Below are 26,888 nucleotides of genomic sequence, written 5' to 3' on the forward strand. Positions count from 1 at the left end.
TTTCCCCTAAATTCCTAGCAACATGCTATAGGAGTCTATTCATTCTCTGTTAAAGAAAAAATATACTATATTGGGGGTTTTCATCACTTTCTATTTAGATTAAAGGGAAGACTCCCCATGTAAAGGGAACATAACGATAATTGTTTTTAAAAAGGAATAAAAAGCTCTTAGTTGCAATCATATTACTCTGGGTTTACTTCATTTCTGTCTTAGCTTTGCAGATTACCTTTAAATGGATTTGCTTTAAACTTCTGAGTAGGCTATTATACAAGTGGATTGACATGGAGGAGTGGAATGCGGGGCTCTGGCCAAAAAGACATGTTTTCATGGAGTTCCACTCCATTTAAAATTCTTTCAGTTTTGCCATTACATGGAGATCCACTTAAGTAAATAACCGATAAATGAATACAACATTCCAATTGGTACATTTTTTTAAGGACCAACACTTTTTATATGACCCTGAGTGAGAACTGCATTTGTTAAATGAATTGCTTTTTAAATGAAACACATATGAGAATTTTTTAAATCCTCCGTTGTTCTTTAAAATGTTTTAGTGCCTCATTAATTCTTGATTAGTCTGTCTGTTAAGAGGCCATTATTATGTGGTAATACGGTGTAAGAAATTACCTCTGAAACTTTTGTAGTATCATACAAAAACGTGCTATAATTAGCACCTTATCAGGTGTTGAGGCCAGATTTGAAGGGTATAAATCAGTGCTACTCTAAGGGTATGTCTACACTACGGAATAAGGTCAAATTTATAGAAGTCGGCTTTTTAGAAATCGGTTTTATATATTCGAGTGTGTGTGTCCCCACAGAAAATGCTCTAAGTGCATTAAGTGCATTAACTCGGCGGAGTGCTTCCACAGTACCGAGGCTAGAGTCGACTTCCGGAGCATTGCACTGTGGGTAACTATCCCACAGTTCCCGCAGTCTCCGCTGCCCATTGGAATTCTGGGTTGAGATCCCAATGCCTGATGGGGCTAAAACATTGTCGCAGGTGGTTCTGGGTACATATCGTCAGGCCCCCGTTCCCTCCCTCCCTCCGTGAAAGCAAGGGCAGACAATCGTTTCACGCTTTTTTTCCTGAGTTACCTGTGCAGACACCATACCACTGCAAGCATGGAGCCCGCTCAGGTAACCGTCACCCGATGTCTCCTGGGTGCTGGCAGACGCGGTACGGCATTGCTACACAGTAGCAGCAACCCCTTGCCTTGTGGCAGCAGACGGTACAGTACGACTGGTGCCGTCATCATCATGTCCGAGGTGCTCCTGGCCACGTCGGCTGGGAGCGCCTGGGCAGACATGGGCGCAGGGACTAAATTTGGAATGACTTGACCAGGTCATTCTCTTTAGTCCTGCAGTCAGTCCTATTGAACCGTCTTATGGTGAGCGGGCAGTCGATACGGACTGCTAGCAGTCATACTGTACCATCTTCTGCCGAGCAGCCATGAGATGTGGATGGCATGCAGTCCTTCTGCACTGTCTGCTGCCAGCCAAAGATGTAAAAGATAGATGGAGTGGATCAAAACAAGAAATAGACCAGATTTGTTTTGTACTCATTTACTTCCCCCCCTCCCCTGTCTAGGGGACTCATTCTTCTAGATCACACTGCAGTCACTCACAGAGAAGGTGCAGCGAGGTAAATCTAGCCATGTATCAATCAGAGGCCAGGCTAACCTTCTTGTTCCAATAAGGACAATAACTTAGGTGCACCATTTCTTATTGGAACCCTCCGTGAAGTCCTGCCTGAAATACTCCTTGATGTACAGGCACCCCCTTTGTTGATTTTAGCTCCCTGAAGCCAACCCTGTAAGCCGTGTCGTCAGTCGCCCCTCCCTCCGTCAGAGCAACGGCAGACAATCGTTCCGCGCCTTTTTTCTGTGCGGACGCCATACCAAGGCAAGCATGGAGGCCGCTCAGCTCACTTTGGCAATTAGGAGCACATTAAACACCACACGCATTATCCAGCAGTATATGCAGCACCAGAACCTGGCAAAGCGATACCGGGCGAGGAGGCGACGTCAGCACGGTCACGTGAGTGATCAGGACATGGACACAGATTTCTCTGAAAGCATGAGCCCTGCCAATGCATGCATCATGGTGCTAATGGGGCAGGTTCATGCTGTGGAACGCCGATTCTGGGCTCGGGAAACAAGCACAGACTGGTGGGACCGCATAGTGTTGCAGGTCTGGGACGATTCCCAGTGGCTGCGAAACTTTCGCATGCGTAAGGGCACTTTCATGGAACTTTGTGACTTGCTTTCCCCTGCCCTGAGGCGCATGAATACCAAGATGAGAGCAGCCCTCACAGTTGAGAAGCGAGTGGCGATAGCCCTGTGGAAGCTTGCAACGCCAGACAGCTACCGGTCAGTTGGGAATCAATTTGGAGTGGGCAAATCTACTGTGGGGGCTGCTGTGATGCAAGTAGCCCACGCAATCAAAGATCTGCTGATATCAAGGGTAGTGACCCTGGGAAATATGCAGGTCATAGTGGATGGCTTTGCTGCAATGGGATTCCCTAACTGTGGTGGGGCTATAGACGGAACCCATATCCCTATCTTGGCACCGGAGCACCAAGCCGCCGAGTACATAAACCGCAAGGGGTACTTTTCGATAGTGCTGCAAGCTCTGGTGGATCACAAGGGACGTTTCACCAACATCAACGTGGGATGGCCGGGAAAGGTGCATGATGCTCGCATCTTCAGGAACTCTGGTCTGTTTCAAAAGCTGCAGGAAGGGACTTTATTCCCAGACCAGAAAATAACTGTTGGGGATGTTGAAATGCCTATAGTTATCCTTGGGGACCCAGCCTACCCCTTAATGCCATGGCTCATGAAGCCGTACACAGGCAGCCTGGACAGTAGTCAGGAGCTGTTCAACTACAGGCTGAGCAAGTGCAGAATGGTGGTAGAATGTGCATTTGGACGTTTAAAGGCGCGCTGGCGCAGTTTACTGACTCGCTTAGACCTCAGCGAAACCAATATTCCCACTGTTATTACTGCTTGCTGTGTGCTCCACAATATCTGTGAGAGTAAGGGGGAGACGTTTATGGCGGGGTGGGAGGTTGAGGCAAATCGCCTGGCTGCTGGTTACGCGCAGCCAGACACCAGGGCGGTTAGAAGAGCACAGGAGGGCGCGGTACGCATCAGAGAAGCTTTGAAAACCAGTTTCATGACTGGCCAAGCTACGGTGTGAAAGTTCTGTTTGTTTCTCCTTGATGAAACCCCCCGCCCCTTGGTTCACTCTACTTCCCTGTAAGCTAACCACCCGCCCCTCCTCCCTTCAATCACCGCTTGCAGAGGCAATAAAGTCATTGTTGCTTCACATTCGTGCATTCTTTATTCATTCATCACACAAATAGGGGGATGACTACCAAGGTAGCCCAGGAGGGGTGGTGGAGGAGGGAAGGAAAATGCCACACAGCACTTTAAGCACAGCACTTTAAAAGTTTACAACTTTAAAATTTATTGAATGACAGCCTTCTTTTTTTTGGGCAATCCTCTGTGGTGGAGTGGCTGGTTGGCCGGAGGCCCCCCCACCGCGTTCTTGGGCGTCTGGGTGTGGAGGCTATGGAACTTGGGGAGGAGGGCGGTTGGTTACAGAGGGGCTGCAGTGGCAGTCTGTGCTCCAGCTGCCTTTGCTGCAGCTCAACCATACACTGGAGCTGTCAAGGTTCCTCCCCCACTCTGAACTCTAGGGTACAGATGTGGGGACCTGCATGAAAAACCTCCTAAGCTTATCTTTACCAGCTTAGGTCAAAACTTCCCCAAGGTACAAAATATTACACCCGTTATCCTTGGAATGGCCGCTACCACCACCAAACTAATACTGGTTACTGGGGAAGAGCTGTTTGGACGCGTCTTTCCCCCCAAAATACTTCCCAAAACCTTGCACCCCACTTCCTGGACAAGGTTTGGTAAAAAGCCTCACCAATTTGCCTAGGTGACTACAGACCCAGACCCTTGGATCTTAAGAACAATGAACAATCCTCCCAACACTTGCACCCCCCCTTTCCTGGGAAATGTTGGATAAAAAGCCTCACCAATTTGCATAGGTGACCACAGACCCAAACCCTTGGATCTGAGAACAATGAAAAAGCATTCAGTTTTTTACAAGAAGACTTTTAATAAAAAATAGAAGTAAATAGAAATAAAGAAATCCCCCCTGTAAAATCAGGATGGTAGATATCTTACAGGGTAATTAGATTCAAAAACATAGAGAACCCCTCTAGGCAAAACCTTAAGTTACAAAAAAGATACACAGACAGAAATAGTTATTCTATTCAGCACAATGCTTTTCTCAGCCATTTAAAGAAATCCTAATCTAACACATACCTAGCTAGATTACTTACTAAAAGTTCTAAGACTCCATTCCTGTTCTGTCCCTGGCAAGAAGCAGCATACAGACAGACCCAGACCCTTTGTTTCTCTCCCTCCTCCCAGCTTTTGAAAGTATCTTGTCTCCTCATTGGTCATTTTGGTCAGGTGCCAGCGAGGTTACCTTTAGCTTCTTAACCCTTTACAGGTGAGAGGAGCTTTCCCCTGGCCAGGAGGGATTTCAAAGGGGTTTACCCTTCCCTTTATATTTATGACAGGAGCATACTGGTTTGGTCCTGCAGCAGCCTCAGCATTGAATCCTGCCTCCTCTCATCACGCTGCCGCCACATTTGAGCTTCAGCCCTGTCTTCAGCCCGCCACTTACTCTCTTCAGCCCGCCACCTCTCCTCCCGGTCATTTTGTGCTTTCCTGCACTCTGACATTATTTGCCTCCACGCATTCGTCTGTGCTCTGTCAGTGTGGGAGGACAGCATGAGCTCGGAGAACATTTCATCGCAAGTGTGTTTTTTTTTCTTTCTAAGCTTCACTAGCCTCTGGGAAGGAGAAGATCCTGTGATCATTGAAACACATGCAGCTGGTGGAGAAAAAAAAAGGGACAGCGGTATTTAAAAAGACACATTTTATAAAACAGTGGCTAACTCTTTCAGGGTAAACCTTGCTGTTAACATTACATACATAGCACATGAGCTTTCGTTACAAGGTCGCATTTTGCCTCCTCCCACCGTGTGGCTACCCCCTCAACCTTCCCCCCTCCCTGTGGCTAACAGCGGGGAACATTTCTGTTTAGCCACAGGCAAACAGCCCAGCAGGAATGGGCTCCTCTGAGTGTCCCCTGAAGAAAAGCACTCTATTTCAACCAGGTGACCATGAATTATATCTCACTCTCCTGAGGATAACACAGAGAGATAAAGAACGGATGTTGTTTGAATGCCAGCAAACATACACTGCAATGCTTTGTTCTACAATGATTCCCAAGTACGTGTTACTGGCCTGGAGTGGTAAAGTGTCCTACCATGAAGGATGCAATAAGGCTGCCCTCCCCAGAAACCTTTTGCAAAGGCTTTAGGACTACATCTAGGAGAACCGCAAATGCCAGGGCAAAGTAATCCTTTCACATGCTTGCTTTTAAACCATGTATAGTATTTTAAAAGGTACACTCACCAGAGGTCCCTTCTCCGCCTGCTGGGTCCAGGAGGCAGCCTTGGGTGGGTTCGGGGGGTACTGGCTCCAGGTTTAGGGTGAGAAACAGTTCCTGGCTGTCGGGAAAACCGGTTTCTCCACTTGCTTGCTGTGAGCTATCTACAACCTCCTCATCATCATCATCTTCTTCGTCCCCAAAACCTGCTTCCGTATTGCCTCCATCTCCATTGAAGGAGTCAAACAACACGGCTGGGGTAGTGGTGGCTGAACCCCCTAAAATGGCATGCAGCTCATCATAGAAGCGGCATGTTTGGGGCTCTGACCCAGAGCGGCTGTTCGCCTCTCTGGTTTTCTGGTAGGCTTGCCTCAGCTCCTTCAGTTTCACGCGGCACTGCTTCGGGTCCCTGTTATGGCCTCTGTCCTTCATGCCCTGGGAGATTTTGACAAAGGTTTTGGCATTTTGAAAACTGGAACGGAGTTCTGATAGCACGGATTCCTCTCCCCAAACAGCGATCAGATCCCGTACCTCCCGTTCGGTTCATGCTGGAGCTCTTTTGCGATTCTGGGACTCCATCATGGTCACCTGTGCTGATGAGCTCTGCATGGTCACCTGCAGCTTGCCACGCTGGCCAAACAGGAAATGAGATTCAAAAGTTCGCGGTTCTTTTCCTGTCTACCTGGCCAGTGCCTCTGAGTTGAGAGTGCTGTCCAGAGCGGTCATAATGGAGCACTCTGGGATAGCTCCCGGAGGCCAATACCATCAAATTGTGTCCACAGTACCCCAAATTCGAGCCAGCAACGTCGATTTAAGCGCTAATCCACTTGTCAGAGGTGGAGTAAGGAAATCGATTTTAAGAGCCCTTTAAGTCGAAATAAAGGGCTTCATTGTGTGGACGGGTGCAGGTTTACATCGATTTAACGCTGCTAAATTCGACCTAAAGTCCTAGTGTAGACCAGGGCTTAGTGGCCTGTGGCCCACCAGTTGTCTACATAACCCCTCCCAATGGCCTGCAGAATGAAATGTTATGAGAACAAAGCAATGGAATGTTGGCTGGTACATGTGAGGAGCTCTTTCCTAGAGAGGGCTCCACGGAATGAAAAGACCTGGTAAAAATTAACTCTCTCAGAAGCCTGCTGTAATTCAGGAGCTCTCCAATCTTATGTTTGTTAAATCATGGCAACTGAATAAGTTGTAATAACATTTATGTAAAATATTTCCAAAGTTGTGTGGTGCTCATATAATTAAAAGCCAGTTCTTAATGCCAACATCTGTAAGTAAGAAAGAACAGTGTGCCCCAAAGGTTAGTAGTTCTGGGTGCCCTAACAATTATCTAAAATCAATGTGTTTCGGTGTGAGAGTATACTGTGTTGTATTTATAAGTAGGAGTTGGAGGAAGAAGAAGTTTTACTAAGAAAATCTTTACAGCCCTTTCTTTCACTCCTGATTGTTTTGTAATATTATTTTAAATTGACTGTAAACTGCAAGCACATCAGAATTTTATGAAAATACTTCGTAAGCTGTTTGTTGAGTCTTTTGAACAGTAACAACATTTGGTGCTGTTACTGCGAGGATAATGGTACACTGAATATACAGAGTGATTTATTTTGTCCAGTAATATCTCTGTTGGTGATAGTTTTAAAGGCTTATACCACTTCTGGAGAGTAATTTATATATATATATGTAAGTCTCTATTGTCAATCTCCCTCATTTTTGCCCATTTTATTTCAATAATCTCATCAGTTATCTTCACTGTCTTGAGAGCACTAAATACATAACAGACTGTCTATAACTGAAATCTTTACTCTTAACAGTAAAATTATGTACTGAAGTTAATGAAATGGGCCAAATTAATTGGTGGTGTAATTCAATTTACTTTAACTGACCCAGTGTATTTAATTAGGTGATTTGCTTTTGATCATTAAGGTTGTCAGTATTAATGATCCCATTTAAAATTAATGTAAAGTGCACATTTTATATACATATACACACAGTATATCTGCGTTAAAAGTATATAAGTTTATTTCTATATGTTCCTTTTTATTTAAATACCAAAAAGATACCTAGCCACAGTTCTGGGTGCCCTAACAATTATTTAAAATAATAACACATATAAGGAATAGCTGCCCAACAGCTCAACAAAACCCCCAGCATCATAACTAAATTAATTTATCCTCCAGTAATTCAAAGTACCAAAACATATCCCAACCCTCTCAAAAGACCCATCAACCTATAGCCTGAGTTCTTCTCAAAAACCTCATCTCCGAAGTGTGCTCCAGAGGTTAGTAGTTTCTGGCTATTTTGGACCAAAAGGAGACGACCAAAGTTTCAGAGCCAAGGGGCCATCACAGAGAGTGTAATCTGGTAGCTTTCTGTCTCTTTCCTATCCCAACAGGCTCCAGTTTGAGCAGCTCTGGTTATGGCAGCTGTAGCGGTAGCACACTGGAAGAGAGGGAGTCTCTCAGGCAGCCATGAGCAAGTTATATAGCCCTCCATTCGTAGAATCATAGAAGACTAGAGTTGGAAAAGACCGCAGGAGGTCACCTAGTCCAACCCCCTGCTCAAAGCAGGACCAATCCCCAACTAAATCATCCCAGCCAGGGCTTTGTCAAGCCTGACCTTGAAAACCTCTAAGGAAGGAGATTCCACCACCTCCCTGGGTAACCCCATTCCAGTGCTTCTCCACCCTCCTAGTGAAATAGTTTTTCCTAATATCCAACCTAGACCTCCCCCACTGCCACTTAAGACCATTGCTTCTTGTTCTGTCATCTGCCACCATTGAGAACAGCCTAGCTCCATCCTCTTTGGAACCCCCCTTCAGGTAGTTGAAGGATGCTATCAAATCCCCCCTCACTCTGCAGACTAAATAAACCCAGTTCCCCCAGCCTCTCCTTGTAACTGAATAAGTTGCAATAACATTTATGTAAAATATTTCCAAAGTTGTGTGGTGCTCCACACAACTTTGTAAGTCATGTGCCCCAGCCCCCTAATTATTTTCATTGCCCTCTGCTGGACTCTCTCCAATTTGTCCACATCCTTTCAGTAGTGGGGGGACCAAAACTGGACAAGATACTCCACATGTGGCCTCACTAGTGTATGAAAATATTGCTTGAGCAGGCAGGGGTATAATCAGGAAGGCCAAAGCACAACTGGAGTTGCAGCTAACAAGGAATGTGAAGGGTAACAAGAAGGGTTTCTAAAGTATGTTAGCAACTAGAAGGTGGTCATACTCCTCCCTAGTCATCTGTCCAAGTTTCCACCTCTTGTAAGCTTCCTTTTTGTGTTTAAGCTCACCGAAGATTTCTCTGTTAAGCCAAGCTGGTCACCTGCCATATTTGCTATTCTTTCTGCACATTGGGATGGTTTGTTCCTATGCCCTCAACAAGCCTTCTTTAAAATACAGCCAGCTCTCCTCAAAATACAGGCAGCATTCCTCAAAATTAACCCCTTAAACTGCACCCAGAAATCAATAGGTAGCTAGCACAGATCCTGCACCACTGGGGTCATGTGCTCACTGCTTAGCAATTAGGCTGCCTCATTCTGCACGAGTTCCAGTGTCTGAATGAATTTAAGATGTAGCTTCATTGTAGAACAGATCACAATAGTCTAATCATGAGGCAACAATGGAAAAGATAACAGCAGCAAGTTATGAATCTGAGAGAAAAGTTTGCAACCGCCTAGTCAGGTGCAGATGGAAAAAAAGCCACCCTTGTCACTGTGGAAAGCAATTGTTTGATATGATGCTAGCTTTGAGTTGCTTAGGTGACGTAGGTCACCAGTGGTGGATGCACACTCTCAAAGATGCCACTTGTCTTCTGCTATAACCTCAGGCTCCTTTTCTCAACCACGATCATCACCTCAGACTTGTCTGGGTTAGGCAAACTTGGCCCCATTTTACCACAGTTTCAACCAGATATTAGCAAGGCTGCTTAACTGTATTGCTGTAGTCTGGCCGTCCGTATACAAGCTGAATTATTATTATTATTTATTATGTTATTAATTATTATTAATTGTTAATACTTATTACTTGTATTATTGTAGCACCTCTGAGCCCCTGTCATGGACCAGGACCCGGTGCTTAGCACTTTACAAACACAGAACAAAAAGACAGTCCCTGCCCCAAAGATCTTACAAACTAGGTATAACACAAAAGAAAATGGATTAATACTGACAGACCAATGGTGAGGTTACAAGGAATAAGGAGACATTATTGGTAAGCATAATTGGCAGTGGGCTCGGCATACCAGTAGCCTAACCATTGTCAGGGTTGTTTTGTTTTTTTTGTAGACCTCACAGCAGAGGAGGGCTTTGAAGGGGGACAAGGAGTTAGTTTTGCCGATGTTTATGGGGAGCTTCTCCCAGACATGAGAGTCAACTTGGAGAAAACACAAAAGTGCTTGCTTGTAAATTTTACCAAGTGTGTGATGGAAACTGACCTCACTGGTTACTCAGAGGCAGGAGTTCACTTTTTGAACTGAATGAGATCTGATAGGTAAGGCGGGGATAGGTCATGAAAGGCCTTGAAAGTGAATTCAAGCACCTTATGTTTGATGTGATAGAAAAGGGGGAGCCAGTGGAGGAATGCGAAGAGATGGGTCAGAGTCACAGGCAAGAAAAATGATCGTAGCAGCAGCATTCTGAAGAGATGTCAGAAGGGCAAGACTGCATTTGTCAAGGCCGGAGAGAAGGATGCAGTTATTGAGACGCAAGATGATGAGAACTTGGACATGCATTTTAGCTGTGTGGATGGATAGAAAAGGCTGTATCTTAGAGGTGTTATGCAGAAAGAATCCACAAGACTTAGACATAGCCTGGATGTGAGGACCTAGAGGGAGGTCTGGGTCACACATGACAGAATAAGAAAGGTTGCAAGATGGAAGCCTATTGAACCTTACAATTAGGAGAAGTAGAAGTGGCGCAAGTTCCCTTGGGGAAGTGTAGCAATTGCTCTTAATTACTCTGTGTAATTTTTTTGTTATTTTCTACACTGGAGAAATGTACTATGCTAAATCCTGTCTGGTGCCACCGTGTGCATGTTACACATCTCTTTTCCACACACACAAGTACTTCCAGGGGTGCACATACAACTACCACTTTGATTAAACTTGCTTCCACATGAAAATGAAATAGTAATTGTGATCAGTCATTCAAAGAAGCTGAGCACATGCAGCTCCCACTGAGTTGGTTGGGATTTTAAGGTCCTGGTAATTTTAGCACCTCTAAAATTCATTCAGTAAAATTTAAAAAAAAACACAGTTAGATAATTGGCAGGACCAAGGGACCAAAGTCTCTATCACAATGCAGTTCTGTAACTAATACTTTACATTTCTAATACAGTAGAACCTCAAAGATATAAACATCAGTGTTACGGACTTACCGGTCAACCGGACACTATGGAGAACTGGTGTGACAGATTTCTGTTACCAATCCGCCGCCGCGTCAGGTGATCAGGCTGACGCCGCAGGATTGTTGGGATGGGAGATGACGAAACACACCAAGTGTCTAAATTTTAAAGGTTTATTGATAAAATAATAAAATAACAGCAGAGAGTGATGGGTGCTCCCCACGTCACTCAGGCGGAGGAAGAAAGTGTTAGTGCCCCAAGCCCTAACCCACTTTCATACTCACATACGCGCTACCCAAGACTGGCTGGGCCTGGGTGTAAAGTAAGAAGAAGAAGGGGGTAGGGGGTGGGGGGGAGTTCTTGTCCTGGGCCCAGGTCATCCAAGGCTGCAAATCTCCGAGTTGCTCTGGCTCTCAGGAGGGTTTTAAGACCTGGGCCCCTCTGGGGATGTTCCATTCCAAGCCCTCTTTTCCTGGTTCTCTTTGTGCCGGTCCAAACTGGCTTTCTGTGGTCTTTTTCCCTTTTCCAAAACACCCTGGCTCCAGGGACGCCTGGCACGGGCCTGTCCCTCCCTCCCCCCCTCCCCCCCCGTTGTCTCTTCTGTGTTTTCAGACTCTGCAGTCCTGGGCTTTGTTTTCTTCTTCACTGGCCTTGCTGTCTTGCAGGTGCAGGTCTCTGCAGTTGGATTTTCTTTGTCACAGCTCCTTGGGCAACTTTCAAGCCCCCGTCTTTCTTGGCTCGCAGCCAAACGTCGGCTGTGAGCTGCGACCTTGGGCTGGCTGGGGCCAGCATCTTATCTTCAAATTGAGCTAGCAGAAGTGTTGAATTAACTTGTTCTCTGTTCTCTTCTTCTTCTCCCCCGCTCGGCCTCTCTTAATCTGCAAAGGAAACTTCCACTCCCCACTCACACCTTTGACCCTCCCCAAAATGCTTTGTGATGCTTGCAACAGTGTTAGCAACATGCAGTGCTGATCTGCCTTCCCCAGGGGAACGCCCGAGGTTGTGACATTGGGAGTAACCAATCAGGAAGCAACAGAGACAAAAAAAAACCCCAGCAAATACTGTGCTGCAGGGGTTTTCAACCTTTTTCTTTATGAGGCCCCCCCCTGCAACATACTATCAAAACTCCAGGGCCCAGTAGGGAAGCCTCAGGACGTTAGCCCTGCTGGGCTCAGGGCTTCAGCTGTGGGGGCAGGGGAGGCTCCAGACTTCAGCCACTGGGGGGTTGGGGCTGCAACCCCACCGGGGGGAGGGGGGCAGGGGCGGGCACTGGGGCTTAGGGCTTTAGCTACCGGGGGAGCACTGGGGCTCCCTGCAGTTCTGCTCCTGGTTTCAGCTCCAGCGCCCCCCCATAGCTAAACCTCTGAGCCCTGGCCCTTCCCCGCCCCCCGGCTCAGACCGGGAGCAGAGCTGTGGGGAGCCTTGAGCCCCGGTTCCCCCCATGAGGCTGAAACCAGGAGTGGAGCTGCAGGGCTGAAGCCCCAAGCCCCAGCACTCCCCGCTAGTTCTAAAGCCCTGAGCCTCAGTGCTCCTGCGGGGCAGAAGCCTGGAGCCCTGGTGCCCTGAAGGTAAGAAGCCCTGAGCCCCCCCTCCCTGGAGCCCTGACCTGACCACACACATCCTGCAGTTGCAGCCTCCCTCTCTCCCCCTGCCACCCCAATGTCTGAAGTCCTTACCGTCTTGTTCAGAGTTACGAATATTTCAGTTACGAACAACCTCCATTCCCTAGGTGTCTGTAACTCTGAGGTTCTGCTGTAGCACCTGACATCAGTCTCAAAATGCTGTACACACACTTTTAACTTATTAGCCTTGCAACACTTCTGTAATATAAAGTAAGAGATATATTAGCTCCTAGCCTATCTCTGTGGACCACAGTCTGAGAAAGAATGAGAGCAAAATATTAAAATAAATCACGTTGCAGAAAGCTTCAATTAACAGTTCATGAGCAGAAAAAAAAATCAAAGAAATGACTGCTGGTTTTGTGGATGCTGTTCAGACGCTAAGCAAGGTTAATTTCAAGCACTTTTGCAATCTGAGTCAACCTAGTTGATGCAGTGCCACATCTCACAAGATTATAACTAGAATTTGGCTGTACACAAATGAACTTAGGGATTCTTTGGGAGTGTTCACCTTTTTCAAAGATTTTAGCCTACTAGAAGTGTGTGTTATCGAATATTATTTATTCTTACGGGTTGATTTCAGACAGTGAATAGTTGGGCAGCTGGACTCAGCTGCCAGTCAAAATACAACTGAGTTTATTTCCTTTTTATACCTCAGTCTTATTAGTTAAAAAGTCATATTTTCTTGAGGTGACATTACAGCCATGAAATATCACTTTTGAGTCATGGAATGGCCCTGAAATGAGACTTTTTCTCACAAACTACCAGTGTGGTATTGCCAGCATGCCAAGCTAGTGTCCAGAGGAAAATTTAAGAGTGGTGATAAAAAGAAAAAAATCCAGAAAACAGAGGTTTATAATGGAAATGCTGACACAAGCGTGAATGATGAGAGATGGAGAATTCATAATAGCGTATAGCAGTGTAACATGCAATTCAATTGATTTCCTCATATGAAACAATGACCTATAACTCATAAGATACTGGGTGTCAACTGAGTTATGAGAGTTATTCCCTTGTGTATATTTAAAAAGAGACATTAAAATGGAAACATAGCATGATTTATTTGTGAGAGGTAATGTCTTGATTTGACCAAAAATTAATTTTTGAAGTAAAATATGCTTTATATTTTCTGATGGATACTGCATGCTAAGTAGTGTATCTCTGCGTGCCATGTATAGCCTGTAAATGGTGGGAATAAAACCCTTCCAATATCAGAAGGAGCAATCATCAGTTATTTATTTCTGCTGCTATGGGGTTTGAAAGAGTTTATTACTGACGAATGTGAAGTTTCCCATTTTGACCCACAGCAAAATTATATTTTTAAAGAATTGCATGGTGATATCAGCATGGTATGAACGAGACACACTCAGAGGTGCTGTAGCCACAATGTTGTGGGGTGGCTGATACCCATCTCTCCCCACCGACCTGGGCTGTATCTGCAATAAGGAATTTTAACAACAAAGTCATATCAGTGGTACAACCAGATCAGCAGCAATGGTGTTAGCACTGGTGGGAGTCCTAGTGTAGACAAGGCTCCAGCAGATTTCAAGCACTTTTACCATAGTATCAATTAACCCTGCGGGTCTGTGATACCATGTACTTCCTGTTAGTATCAGCTCTCATCTTTAGAACACTCTCCCTTTCAATACAGTTCTCGGGGAATCATATTCTGATACCTATGATAGCCAGTGGCACTGTTTGAACAGCTCGTGGTCACTTTTCCACCCTAGATTCAATGGCCATCTCTTACAGAATTTGAGAACTCTACCTGGTTGCACTTGTTGCAGCGCTCTTTTCTCCTTTCAACGTCATGATGGGGCCTCACCTGAAATGAAACAATTGAGATTTAATCAGTTTGTTGTAAATAAGAATAAAGTTCTGTTTTCCATTTACAGCACTGGTGATACAAGCAAGATTGGATACTGCTAGAGCCTTTATTTTATTTTGTTTTTCTTAATGGACTATTCTGCTTGAATAGACAGAAAAGCAAGAAGACAAGTGAATGTTTACTGTCCTAATGTATAGGCAGCTGTAGCTGAGATCATAATAGCTCCGCCTTTGCTATCAGAGAGCCAACTGTTATGTCAGGAGACACAAAATTGCTATTTCTGGGACATATATAGTACTTTCAAATAATTTCTGATTCTTTTTTTCTCTTGAGACTGGATGGAGTAAAAAATCTATTCCCCAAGAGGAAAGGGTAATGGTATGTGTACACAATGATGTAAGCCCAGGGTTAGTAGAACTCGAGTGTGCAGACCTGGTTTTGTTAACCTAAGGCTTGAGTATGTACACATCAACACGAGGTTAGGAATTGTTGAACTTTGGGTCTCAACCTGGGGCTCCAGTGTCTACAGTGATTTATGCAGGCCTGAGTCCAGCCACCCATATCCCAGATTTACTAGCATCCTCCCAAAATGTAGCCATTCTAGCCCTTTGTACATGGTACAGTGTGGGAAAACTCGACTGTCCACCAAACTTAACTGTCCAGAGGACAAAAATAGTCTGCCTGTAGGATTGTGGGATACTTTTGGCAGACTCCCAGAGCATGAGTCCAGTGGAAAGTGCAAAGAAAATAGGACTTGAACACTGGGTCCCACGCTTGACTCACGCTTGGACCTTCCACCCTTGTGGGGTCCTGGGACGCTGGGTATGAGCCCTGGGTTAGCGTGATTTATGTGTAGACAGAAGGGGGGTTAGGTTTGAGCCTGAGTTCAAACCCTGGGCTTACATTTCACTGTAGACTTTCATAGAATCATAGAATCTCAGGGTTGGAAGGGACCTCAGGAGGTCATCTAGTCCAACCCCCTGCTCAAAGCAGGACCAATCCCCAACTAAATCATCCCAGCCAGGGCTTTGTCAAGCCTGACCTTGAAAACTTCTAAGGAAGGAGATTCCACCACCTCCCTAGGTAACACATTCCAGTGCTTCACCACCCTCCTAGTGAAAAAGGTTTTCCTAATATCCTCCCCCACTGCAACTCCCCTAATCATTTTTGTTGCCTTCCGCTGGACGTTTTCCAATTTTCCACATCCTTCTTGTAGTGTGGGGCCCAAAACTGGACACAGTACTCCAGATGAGGCCTCACCAATGTCCAATAGAGGGGAACGATCACGTCCCCTGATCTGCTGGCAATGCACCTACTTATACAGCCCAAAATGCCATTAGCCTTCTTGCAACAAGAGCACACTATTGACTCATATCCAGCTTCTCGTCCACTGTAACCCCTAGATCCTTTTCTGCAGAACTGCTGCCTAGCCATTCGGTCCCTAGTCTGTAGCTGTGCATTGGGTTCTTCCGTCCTGAGTGCAGGACTCTGCACTTGTCCTTGTTGAACCTCATCAGATTTCTTTTGGCCCAATCCTCTAATTTGTCTAGGTCCCTCTGTATCCTATCCCTACCCACCAGCGTATCTACCTCTCCTCCCAGCTTAGTGTCATCTGTGAACTTGCTGAGGGTGCAATCCATCCCATCATCCAGCTCGTTAATGAAGATGTTGAACAAAAGCGGCCCAGGACACACCCCTGAGGCACTCCACTTGATACCGGCTGCCAACTAGGCATTGAGTGGTTGATCACCACCCGTAGAGCCTGACGTTCTAGCCAGCTTTCTGTCCACTTTATAGTCCATTCATCCAGCCCATACTTCTTTAACTTACTGGCAAGAATACTGTGGGAGACCATGTCAAAAACTTTGCTAAAGTCAAGAAATTCATGTCCACCGCTTTCCCCGTATCCAAAGACCTAGTTATCTCATCATAGAAGGCAGTCAGGTTGGTCAGGCATGACTTGCCCTTGGTGAATCCATGCTGACTGTTCCTGATCACTTTCCTCTCTTCTAAGTGCTTCAGAATTGATTCCTTGAGGACCTGCTCCATGATTTTTCCAGGGACTGAGGTGAGGCTGACTGGCCTGTAGTTCCCAGGATATTCCTTCTTCCCTTTTTTAAAGATGGGCACTACATTAGCCTTTTTCCAGTCATCCGGGACCTCCCCCGATTGCCATGAGTTTTCAAAGATAATGGCCAATGGCTCTGCAATCACATCCGCCAACTCCTTTAGCACTCTCGGATGCAGCGCATCTGGCCCCATGGACTTGTGCTCGTCCAGCTTTTCTAAATAGTCCCGAACCACTTCTTCCTTCACAGAGGGCTGGTCACCTCCTCCCTATGCTGTGCTGGCCAGTGCAGTAGTCTGGGAGCTGACCTTGTTTGTGAAGACAGAGGCAAAAAAACTATTGAGTACATTAGCTTTTTCCACATTCTCTGTCACTAGGTTGCCTCCCTCATTTAGTAAGGGGCCCACACTTTCCTTGACTTTCTTCTTGTTGCTAACGTACCTGAAGAAACCCTTCTTGTTACTCTTAACATCTCTTGCTAGCTGCAACTCCAGGTGTGATTTGGCCTTCCTGATTTAACTCCTGCGTGCCCAAGCAATATTTTTATATTCTTCCCTGGTCATTTGTCCAATCTTCCACTTCTTGTAAGCTTCTTTTTTGTGTTTAAGATCAGCAAGGATTTCACTGTGAAGCCAAGCTGGTCGCCTGCCATATTTACTATTCTTTCTACACATAGGGATGGTTTGTCCCTGTTATCTCAATAAGGATTCTTTAAAATACAGCCAGCTCTCCTGGACTCCTTTTCCCCTCATGTTATTCTCTCAGGGGATCCTGCCCATCAGTTCCCTGAGGGAGTCAAAGTCTGCTTTTCTGAAGTCAAGGGTCTGTATTCTGCTGCTCTCCTTTCTTCCTTGTGTCAGGATCCTGAACTCGACAATCTCATGGTCACTGCCTCCCAGGTTCCCATCCATTTTTGCTTCCCCTACTAATTCTTCCTGGTTTGTGAGCAGCAGGTCAAGAAGAGCTCTCCCCCTAGTTGGTTCCTCCAGCACTTGCACCATGAAATTGTCCCCTACACTTTCCAAAAACTTCCTGGATTGTCTGTGCACTGCTGTATTGGTCTCCCAGCAGATATCAGGGTGACTGAAGTCTCCCATGAGAGCCAGGGCCTGCGATCTTGTAACTTCCGTTAGTTGCCGGAAGAAAGCCTTGTCCACCTCATCCCCCTGGTCCGGTGGTCTATAGCAGACTCCCACCATGACATCACCCTTGTTGCTCACGCTTTTAAACTTAATCCAGAGACTCTCAGGTTTTTCTGCAGTTTCATACTGGAGCTCTGAGCAGTCATACTGCTCCCTTACATACAGTGCACCTCCCCCACCTTTTCTGCCCTGCCTGTCCTTCCTGAACAGTTTATATCTATCCATGACAGTACTCCAGTCATGTGAGTTATCCCACCAAGTCTGTGTTATTCCAATCACACCAAGAGTATGTCTCCATGGGGACAAAAACCCCATTGCATGGCTGTGGCTGGCCCAGATCAGCTGACTTGGGGTCACAGGGCTCGGGCTGTAGGGCTAAAAATTGCTGTGTAGATGTTCAGGCTTGGGCTGGAGTCCAAGCTCTGGGACCCTCCATACTCGCAGGGTCCTAGAGCTTGGACTCCAGCCCAAGTCCAAACATCTACACAGCAATTTTTCAGCCCTCCCGGAGTCTGAGCATGTGAAACCAAGTAAGCTGACCTGGGCCAGCCACTGTTTTTTTTTATACCTATGTAGACATACCCTAAGAGACCACCATAAGTCCATGTACTTATTTTGGGCAGATAAGCTGGAAATCTAGCCTAAAGCACAGGAGAGAAAAGAAAATAATATCACTAATGTACCATCTTCTAATGTGTTTTTCTTAGGGTATCACGCTTGTGAAAATATTCAAAATGTGCTAGGTATGAAACTAGTCCATACAAGAACAGTGATGCCTAAACAGTGAACATCCACAATCTGAACTGAACACATTAACTCCTGAGACTTGGAAGCTGCTCCACCCAGGCAAACCCTTGTGCCTACATAGCCCCCACCAAAGTCAACAAAGCTGTTTGCCAACAAAGTGATCTGCCTGCACAGACCTCACTGAGGCTACACATAGGCACAGGGTTCCACATGAGCAGAGAAGCTTGCAGGATTAAGACCTAAGGGTATGTCTACACTGCAAAAACAAAACCGCAGCCACCCATCACTACAAAACAGTGGCACGTCAGCCTGACGCACTGCAAATCTTCTTTACATCTTGTTCTCTTTTCTCATGTCATGCACTGAATGAAGTATTTCACACCATATTATTTCAATATTAATTAAATATAATGACAATTAGGAGTTGGCATGTATTATGTAATAATAATATTATTGAAATTATTTTGGCAGTGAGTTTTTTTATTATAATTTTATTACTACCCAAGTGTTGCAGAATTGCCCTTTCTACTGTATGTGCAACCCTGTCTGTGAGTGAAAGAGAAAGCAATAAAAGTCCATTCTTGTGCAAAATGCCTTTCATATTCCCCTAGAAATGTGGAGAGAGGCTCTGCTCTTTTTACATTACGAAAATGTGTGTGGGCAGCTGGGTTTAAAAAATGGGGTGTCCGATGTGTTCTCTTCATCGTTCTGCAACAGCACTCTTACAGTGAAGTTATTTCTAATTCCATTTTTCTCTGTGAATTAGGAGTAAAAAGCCTAGGCTTGCTAAGACTCTTCTGCATACTGGCAGTCTATTAAAATGAGATGACATGTTTAGTTTAACAGTAGCCAATTGCTGTTTGTTTTTCTTTAAAAATAATTTTCTCTCAATCTGCTCAGATAAACCTGTGGGTTCAGTGTGCGCACTGCGGAGCTTTTCCAACTACTACCTTGTCTCTTTGCTAACAATACTGATAGAAGGGGTAATTGCTTACCTTGTCCAGAATACTGTTTACATGAAGGAGTGACAAATACCTGTTGAAATTTTACTAGAGGCCTCCCAGATGGATGATGCACTTATTATTACAGACAGGATTTCTTTTTATTTATTTAAAAGGAGCAGACTGCTACAGTCTATATTTAATCCCATTTATAACTATATTAAAACTGAATGAAGCTATAACGAATAAGGGTGGAAATGAAAAATGTAATGGGCTTCCAGGAAATGGCAGGGAAAACCATTACAAGAAAACACTGAAAGGTTTCAGTTTTCAGTTGTCTGTCACAAATATTCCTCACAGTGGCTAGCCTGTTTGGATTATGTAGATTTTGAAGTCTTGCTTTGTTTCATGTACACAGTTGTCTTCACTGCTCAGTTGAGTTCCAGCTTTGAATTCTTTTGATACCCTTTCTATACTTCTGTTTCTAATGTAATGTAGCTTGGGGTGGACCAACTTAGCCTCTTTATCCTCCATTTATAAGAAACATGGCAGCTGGTAAAACTGATAATAGTTTTATTTACACTAGGAATAGCATGTCATAGCAAAGGAACAGAAATCATATATGCTGTACAAAAACCTAAGAAACCATCTCAAAGAAACAAAATGTGAAAACTTAACACTAATACTTACTAATATTTATAGAAGAGTGACATTTTAATTCATACATAAAGATGCCTGTATTTCCAGTGTCCCTGGACCTTTCAAACCATAACAGAACTCTTATGAATTAGATTATGATCAAAGCACTTTGAATTCAATGCAAAGGTTCCTATTGACCCCAATGGGCTGTGGATCAGAATTTTAGAAGAACATTAATTTTAGGAGAACATTCTACATTCCTGTGTAGAAATCACCAGAAAGTCCTGCTTGGATTTCTTCTGGCTGGCTCCTCTCTCTCTCTCTCCCTCTCTGTGGTTTTGTGTTCTACCTTCCTACACACACCCACATGCATGCCCCCTTACCTAAAACAGTACTCAGTAAAAGCCGTTCCACATATACAGTCCAAAACTCCTAGGCAGGGCTACCAACATCTTTTTGTCTAAGGTGGGGGCTTCTGATTAGCTTACCCTTACAGTTAAGTTGATTTGTTGGGTACCTTAATAAAAAGTGTCCAAAAAAATAGCAATCATATCTCATGCTTCAAGGCCTTTACTGGGTGACGTTTAGGGGCCAGGAAGAATTTTTTCTATGTATACAGCTCTTCAGCGGTAACTACGTGAATTGGCTACCAATGCCTCAGATATTGGTGTTCCATATATTTGCAGTTGCCAAAGGTAGAATGCTGGATTAGGTGAACTAGTTGTTCAATATAACATGGCAAATCCAGTGTTGCCCTAAGATGTTAGAAGCTTTCTGAGAATTTAATTCAACTATTGGACATTTTCACTGTAGAAAACTTGTTTGCTTTACACTCAGCATCATAGATAATGGCTGCTATTAAAAAGTTAACATTTGCCAACATATACTGCACAGTTAGCCCCTATTGTAAGTACAGAAAAATATGTTGTATCTCAGGCTATGTCTACACTAGCATTTTTATTGGTAAAACTTATGTCACTCAGGGATGTGAAAAAACACCCTCCTGACTGACAAAAGTTACACTGACAGAAGCTCTGGTGTGGACAGCGCTATGTCGGCGGGAGACGCTCTGCTGCCAGCATAGCTCTCGCCACTTGATGGGGGTGGTTTAGTTATGCTGACAGGAGAGCTCTCTCTCATCGGCATAGAGCAACTACATGGGAGACCTTACAGTCACGCAGCCCCAGACACAAGTGTGTTAATAGCTGGCACAGGTTGATTTTTTTAATGTTGCTCATTGTATGTGCACAGATAGATGGTGAACATGGCTGATTCTATACTGAGAGGCTGGGCGTTCAAGTGTGGTTTCCAAAAGTGCACAGTCCTTAACCATTTAAGATAGTCCATCTTCCACTCAATCCAATGGGTAGAGCAAGTCGAAAACTGGGGTGGGGGAGATGACATTTTTTGAAAGTTTCAAAAACATTTTCAGTTTGAAAGGAACTGATTTTGAAAATGTTATTGAGTTGTTTTACTGAAACTTATTGGGTTTTTGGTTTTTCTTTTTTCCCCCTTCCTCCCTATTTTATCCTATTTTTCCTTTTTGTTAATTTTATATTGAAAAATTCCAAATATATTGTGGGTGTTATTCACCAATAAAGCTGAATTTATGGGAATGCTCTAGCTTGGGGATCATGCAGCAATGTTTAATAACCATTTAATAGTTTTTATACCACAGATAACAAGATTTTCTCCTCTGCTTTCCATTTGCATGCTCAATGTTTAATGCCACTGCAATAGATTGTTAAGTAGGCTGGATAAATACATTCTTATTTAGTCACAAGCTGCATGCAGCGCAGGGCTGTGTGTGCCAGAGACTGGATGGCTCAAGGGACTAGTGACCGGATATAGAGCTTTTCATTTGCTGGTCATTGGGTTTCAAATGTGACCCATATAATAATCCATATAAATGAGACTGTGAGTGAAAAGTCCATGGCTGGCAGGACTAAGTACAATAAAAAAGAGGTTTTTAAGTAAATCAGAGCAAAAGACATGGTAGCAATGGGATAGGCCCATTATTAGATGGAGATGGTAAAATTGTTAATAAACATTAAGAAAAGGTAGCAGTGTTCAGTAAATCTGACTGTTCTGTGTTTGAAAAGAAGCAGGATGATGTGCTTGTAGCACACTAGGATAAGGACGCACTTTCCAAGGAGGGTGTTCAGCAACGTCTACAAGGGATACACGTTTTTAAATCTGAAGGCCCAAAGAGTCCTTAAAAAACTGGCTGAGGAGATCTCTGATGTTCATTTTTAATAAATCTTGATATACCAGGAAAAGACTAAGAGAGTACTAATGTTGTGCCAATATTCAAAAAGGGCAAGCATGACGACCTGGGTAATTATAGTCTGGTTAGCCTGACATCAGTCCTGAGCAAAATAATGGAAAAGCGGTTATGGCGTACAGCTGATAAAGAATTAAAGTATAGGAATATAATTAATGTCAGGCAACATACTTGTATGGAAAATAGGTCTTGTCAAACAGCCCTGATTTCATTTATTGAGGAGATTAGAAGTTTGGTTGATAACGATAACTGTGGAGATGTAATAGAGTTTTATAAGGTGTTTGGCTTATTGAAATTCTGATTAAAAAATCAGCACTATATAGTATCAATAAAGCACACAGTAAGTAGATTAATAACTGGCAAGTTGACGGATCCAAAGGTAGTCATTACCGGGGAATCATTACTGAATGGGGATGCTTATATTGGGGTTCTGCAGTGATTGGTACTTGGCTTAATTGTGTTCAACATTTCTGAAAGTAAGTAAAAAACCACTTCTGATAAAATTTGTGGATCACAAAGTGGTGGCATTGTAAATATTGATATGGACAGGGTAGTCATACAGAATTATCTGGATCACTTGGTAAGCTAGGCTCATTCAAACAAAGTGTGTTTTAATACAGTGAAATGCAAAGTTATACATACAGGGACAAGGAAAGCTGGCCATGCCTACAGGATAGGGGACTGTATCCTGGAAAGCAGTGATTCTGAAAAGGATCTATGGGTCATTATGGACAAGCAGCTGAACAAAAGTTCCCAGTGTAGTACTGTGTCAAAAAGGGCTAACACAATCTTTGGATGTACATGGAGTAGTGACTAGGAACAGGGAGGTATGACTGGTATACAAACCCCACTGAGCAACAAGGGGTTAAGGAGTTGCTCTCGGATCAGCCAGCCCCACCCCACCATGCCAGGAGATGCACAGACTGAAGGAGGGGTTAAAAGGGAGCAGAACAGCTCATTTGGAAGCAGACCAGGGAAGAGAGAAGACCTGCAACTCACAGCTCCCAAGAGAAGAGCTGAAGGAAGGCAGGATCTCTCCCTACAACTGCCCAAAGGTCCCTCCCTGAGGGAAGGGAGAACCTGTTTCATGTGCACTCTGAGAGGGAGGCATTTTCTTCTCTCTGTCATATGGACTCAGTTTGTTTGTGTTATTTCCCCTTGTTTGGTTTATGGACTACCCCAACAGGGGAGAGATTTAGGGGCCACGCCACAGGAGAAGGCAGCTACTGCCCCAAGATGGAGGGAGCTACCATGCCAAGCACAGCCACAAGGAGGTGCAAAGCGGTGAGCTGACCTCCTGCACATCCCCTAGCACAGACTGTGAACTTTGGACAACTGTGAGGTGGTAGGAAGTGGCCCAGGGAGGACAGAAGGTGCCCCGGGCTGTCAGATCTTTGCTAGCCCTCAGAGGGCCCTGGGCCAGAGCCCAGTGGGTGAGAAGGTTTGGGTACCCCTACCAATTTCCCCGCCCTGCTGTTTGGAAGGCCTAAGCCCTGACCACTAGGCAACCCTATCCATGAGTGAGGACCATCTGAGGAGGTGATTTTACCTATGTATATGGTATTGGTGAGACCATTACTGGAATACTGAGTATGATTCTGCTGTCCACATTTTTAAAAGGATGTTGAAAAATGGTGATGGGTGCACAAAAGAGCCACAAAAATGATTCAAGGGCTGGAGAAAATGCCTTACAGTGAGAGATTTAAAGAGCTCAAGGTGTTTAGCTTATCAAAAAGAAGATTGAGAAGTGATTTGATTACGGTGTATAAATACCTTCATAGAGAGACAATATTGGGTACTGAAGAGCTCTTTAATTTGGCAGAGAAAATACAAAAAGAACTAATGGCTGGAAGCAGAAAGCAGACAAATTGGAAATAAGACACAGATTTGTTATCGTGAGAGTGATTAGCCATTGGAGAAAACTACCAAAAGGAATGGTTTCTCCATCTCTTGATACTTTCAGATCAAGACTGGATGACTTTGTGTAAGACATGCTTTAGCCAAACGTAAGTTATTTACCTTAGTCAAGCACAAGCTATGGAGCTCAATACGAAGGTAACTGGTGAAAATTAAGGGCCATGAGATCCTGCAGGTTAGACTAGATGATCTATCCTTAAAATCTATGAATCTTTGGTTGTAGATTCTGTCACAAAATAATTCTTAGCAATGATTGCAATTCATCATTAGTATTTGATAGGAAGCATTCTCTTCACCGGTTGGTGTCAAAATGGAGCAGGATGATATTTCCATATATTGTACCTGTGAGCTGCTTCACTCATTTATTATTTATTTAATCTCAGACACTAAATACTTAACATGAAAAACCCAAATCCAAGAATTAATTTTTCAGCGTTATTGCAAGCTGTACAAAAAGGCATTTTCTAAAGGTAAAAAACACAACTCCAAAATTCATCTTACAGAAAATAATCGTGCAAAAGAAAAGGGAGGGTTAAAGCACAGAATGACTTTGGCACAGATCATAGGGGTCTGGGCTGTTCCTGCTAGAGGCAGATCAGAATGAGGGATGCTGTGAAGCTACACCAGTCCATGGGGAGCGTTCTCGGGTTTCACCTATATGCAGGGAAAGTTCAACTGCTACTGCACTCCTTGATGGTGCAGAGCGGGACTCATGCCGTGCCCCTGCCTCCGTCATGCTTCTTTGGAGCACAATCTTAAGTATCACTCTAAAGTCCAACAAAAATCTGTTGGATACTGAAGGAAGTAATGGTTTTGTAATTAAAACACTGAACTGAGACTCAAATCTTGACTGAGGAGATCTGACTTGAGTTCCTGACTGCCACTGACTTCCCATATGACCTTGGGGAAGTCACTTAATCTTCCTCTGCCTCAGTTCCCCAGTTGAAAAATTGGAATAATAATTCGTTCCTGCCACCTTCTATATGTTTTGTCTCATTAGACTGTAAGCTCTTCAGGGCAGGGACTATCTCCTTCTATATGTTTATACACCACATAGCATCAGTGGAACCCTACTTTCAGCTGGGGCCTCCTGGTGCTACGGTATTACAAGTAGTAATAATGGAGTTAGTCATCTAGTAATTGTGGAGCAGATCTGTTCTTGTTGCACTTGAGGATTCTGTGGGACAGTCTTTTGAGACAGGAGATTGTCCAGCAAGGGGTGATCTCTGGAACAAGTTTCAGTGTAATCTCGTATAAATATCTGCTAGCTGGACTAATTTTCCCAGAGATTTCTAAATTGTTCTATCCTGGATGGAATCTTGGCCATAATGAAACCAATGGCAGAACTCCCCTTAACTTCAGTGGGGCTGGGATTTCACCCTTCATACTTTGTTAAAATGGAAACATAAAAAGTGTAACCTATTACATTTGCATCCAGTGGAATATTTGTATTTTGGAATATTTAGAAGGGATAGAGATGAGACATGAAAGGAGGGAAGAAGAGGGAAAAGCAAAACCCCACACTCTCCATATACAAAGAGTAGCTGTAGTAAAGCATTGCTGTGTGCTCCTCCTACTGGGGCAAGTGCTCTAGGACCAAAGACTAACCAAAAGGTGTGCTTTGGGAGCCAGGAAGAAAACCAAGCATTCAGAATGTCCACAAGACAGCCACCATCCTGCCCAACACACTAGAGATTGAACTAAAAGCCTGAACTGGTAAAGCTTGAGTTTAAAAGCCAAAGTTCACTAGCTGGAGCTTGACAGACTCATATCCGCTGCAGATCAGGCAGAGAAGGAGACCTGTAACACAATGGGTTACATTTGCTCCACCCAACCAATGTGATCTGAGTAAATGCTAATCCAGCCTCATGTATGGACACTGTTAAATGGAAGTTCCATGTTTTACAGGTGTCTGCAGTTGTCTGCAATGGAATGGCAGTTTTGCTTTGGACCACAGTACAGAGTTACAAATGGGGGTGAGAGGTGGATAGAGAACAGATGGTTTTAACAAAAGGCTGTCGGAAAAAGGGGCAGAAATAAAAATGACCAACAACTCCAAAATATGATATTGCACCTTCGGCAGCTGCAACTGACTTATAATGAAAATTCTGAGAATCTAAAGAATTTAAACACCCCAAGATTCATACTGTGACAACAGACATAGAAAGCAGTGGCAGTTCAAGCACTCTTATTTTCTTTCACATTTAACAATTAAGTAATATTTTGTAATAGACAGCAGCAGACCGTTGTCAGAAAGTCAGGAAAATAAATTTAGAAGAACTACTGCTAATCACTCACAGCAGGAATGGAATGAATGGAGGTGGGGAGGCAAGAAATGAGTTGGAAAATTCTGAGCAGCTCTTTCTAAGCTTTTACTTCCTAAACCTGTTTTCTTATGCCACCCATTAAATGATAAGCCTTGAAACTTTGGCAGGTTTCCTGAGTGGAGGGAATATTTAGGCTGGTACTTAGGAAGGAGCTTCTTTTAAGTAACTCATCATTCTTCCTTCTCTATCTCTCTCTGTATATGCGTTTTTATGTTGCTTCCTTGATCGTGAAGTGGGCTTATGTTAATTCATTTTTAAGTTTTTCTGAAGAAGGTCTTCCATTTTTAAGGAGTTATTTCGGCCCTTCTCCCCCAACTCTAATCTGATGGGAGAATTGAGTGATGTGTGGAAATAGATAGCTTTCCTTGCAGTCCGTCCAATTAATTAGAGATTTCAGCACATGATTGGGTTATCTTTATTCTCTCTTTCTGTACCATAGTTTGATTTTTGGTTCTGCATTCTGTGCCAAAATATTCAAGACCACTTGGCTTAACAGTAGTGCTACATAGCAAAAATACCAAATCGTGATGAAGCTCATGAAGGTACTGCATTCA

The 26,888-nt window shown here is 44.1% G+C and overlaps 2 protein-coding genes across 4 annotated transcripts in view; one reads left to right on the forward strand and one right to left on the reverse strand.

Moving 5' to 3' along the window:
* AFF3 (ALF transcription elongation factor 3) overlaps window positions 1–26,888 on the forward strand; it is a 488,013-nt gene that overhangs the window by 323,535 nt on the left and 137,590 nt on the right. The gene's annotated exons all lie outside the window — the stretch shown is intronic.
* Window positions 4,589–6,414, reverse strand: LOC142070989 (uncharacterized). The gene is made up of 2 exons (XM_075125092.1): window positions 5,502–6,414; window positions 4,589–4,914 (listed from the first exon to the last, which is right to left on the reverse strand). Exons 1-2 carry the CDS (start codon window positions 5,905–5,907, stop codon window positions 4,589–4,591), a joined length of 732 nt encoding a protein of 243 aa, XP_074981193.1. The 5' UTR covers window positions 5,908–6,414.

This window comes from Caretta caretta, chromosome 1, assembly GCF_965140235.1.
Source record: "Caretta caretta isolate rCarCar2 chromosome 1, rCarCar1.hap1, whole genome shotgun sequence".
NCBI classification, from domain to species: Eukaryota; Metazoa; Chordata; order Testudines; family Cheloniidae; genus Caretta; species Caretta caretta.

What these genes read in the sequence shown, in the direction of transcription:
- LOC142070989 (XM_075125092.1), bottom strand. Translation starts at nt 5,907, where the DNA reads ATGAAGGACAGAGGCCATAACAGGGACCCGAAGCAGTGCCGCGTGAAA. An exon ending in AGGCGGAGAAGGGACCTCTG is followed by an intron (nt 4,915 to 5,501) that starts GTGAGTGTACCT and finishes TTTCTCCACCAG; the next exon opens with CTGCATGTGTTTCAATGATC.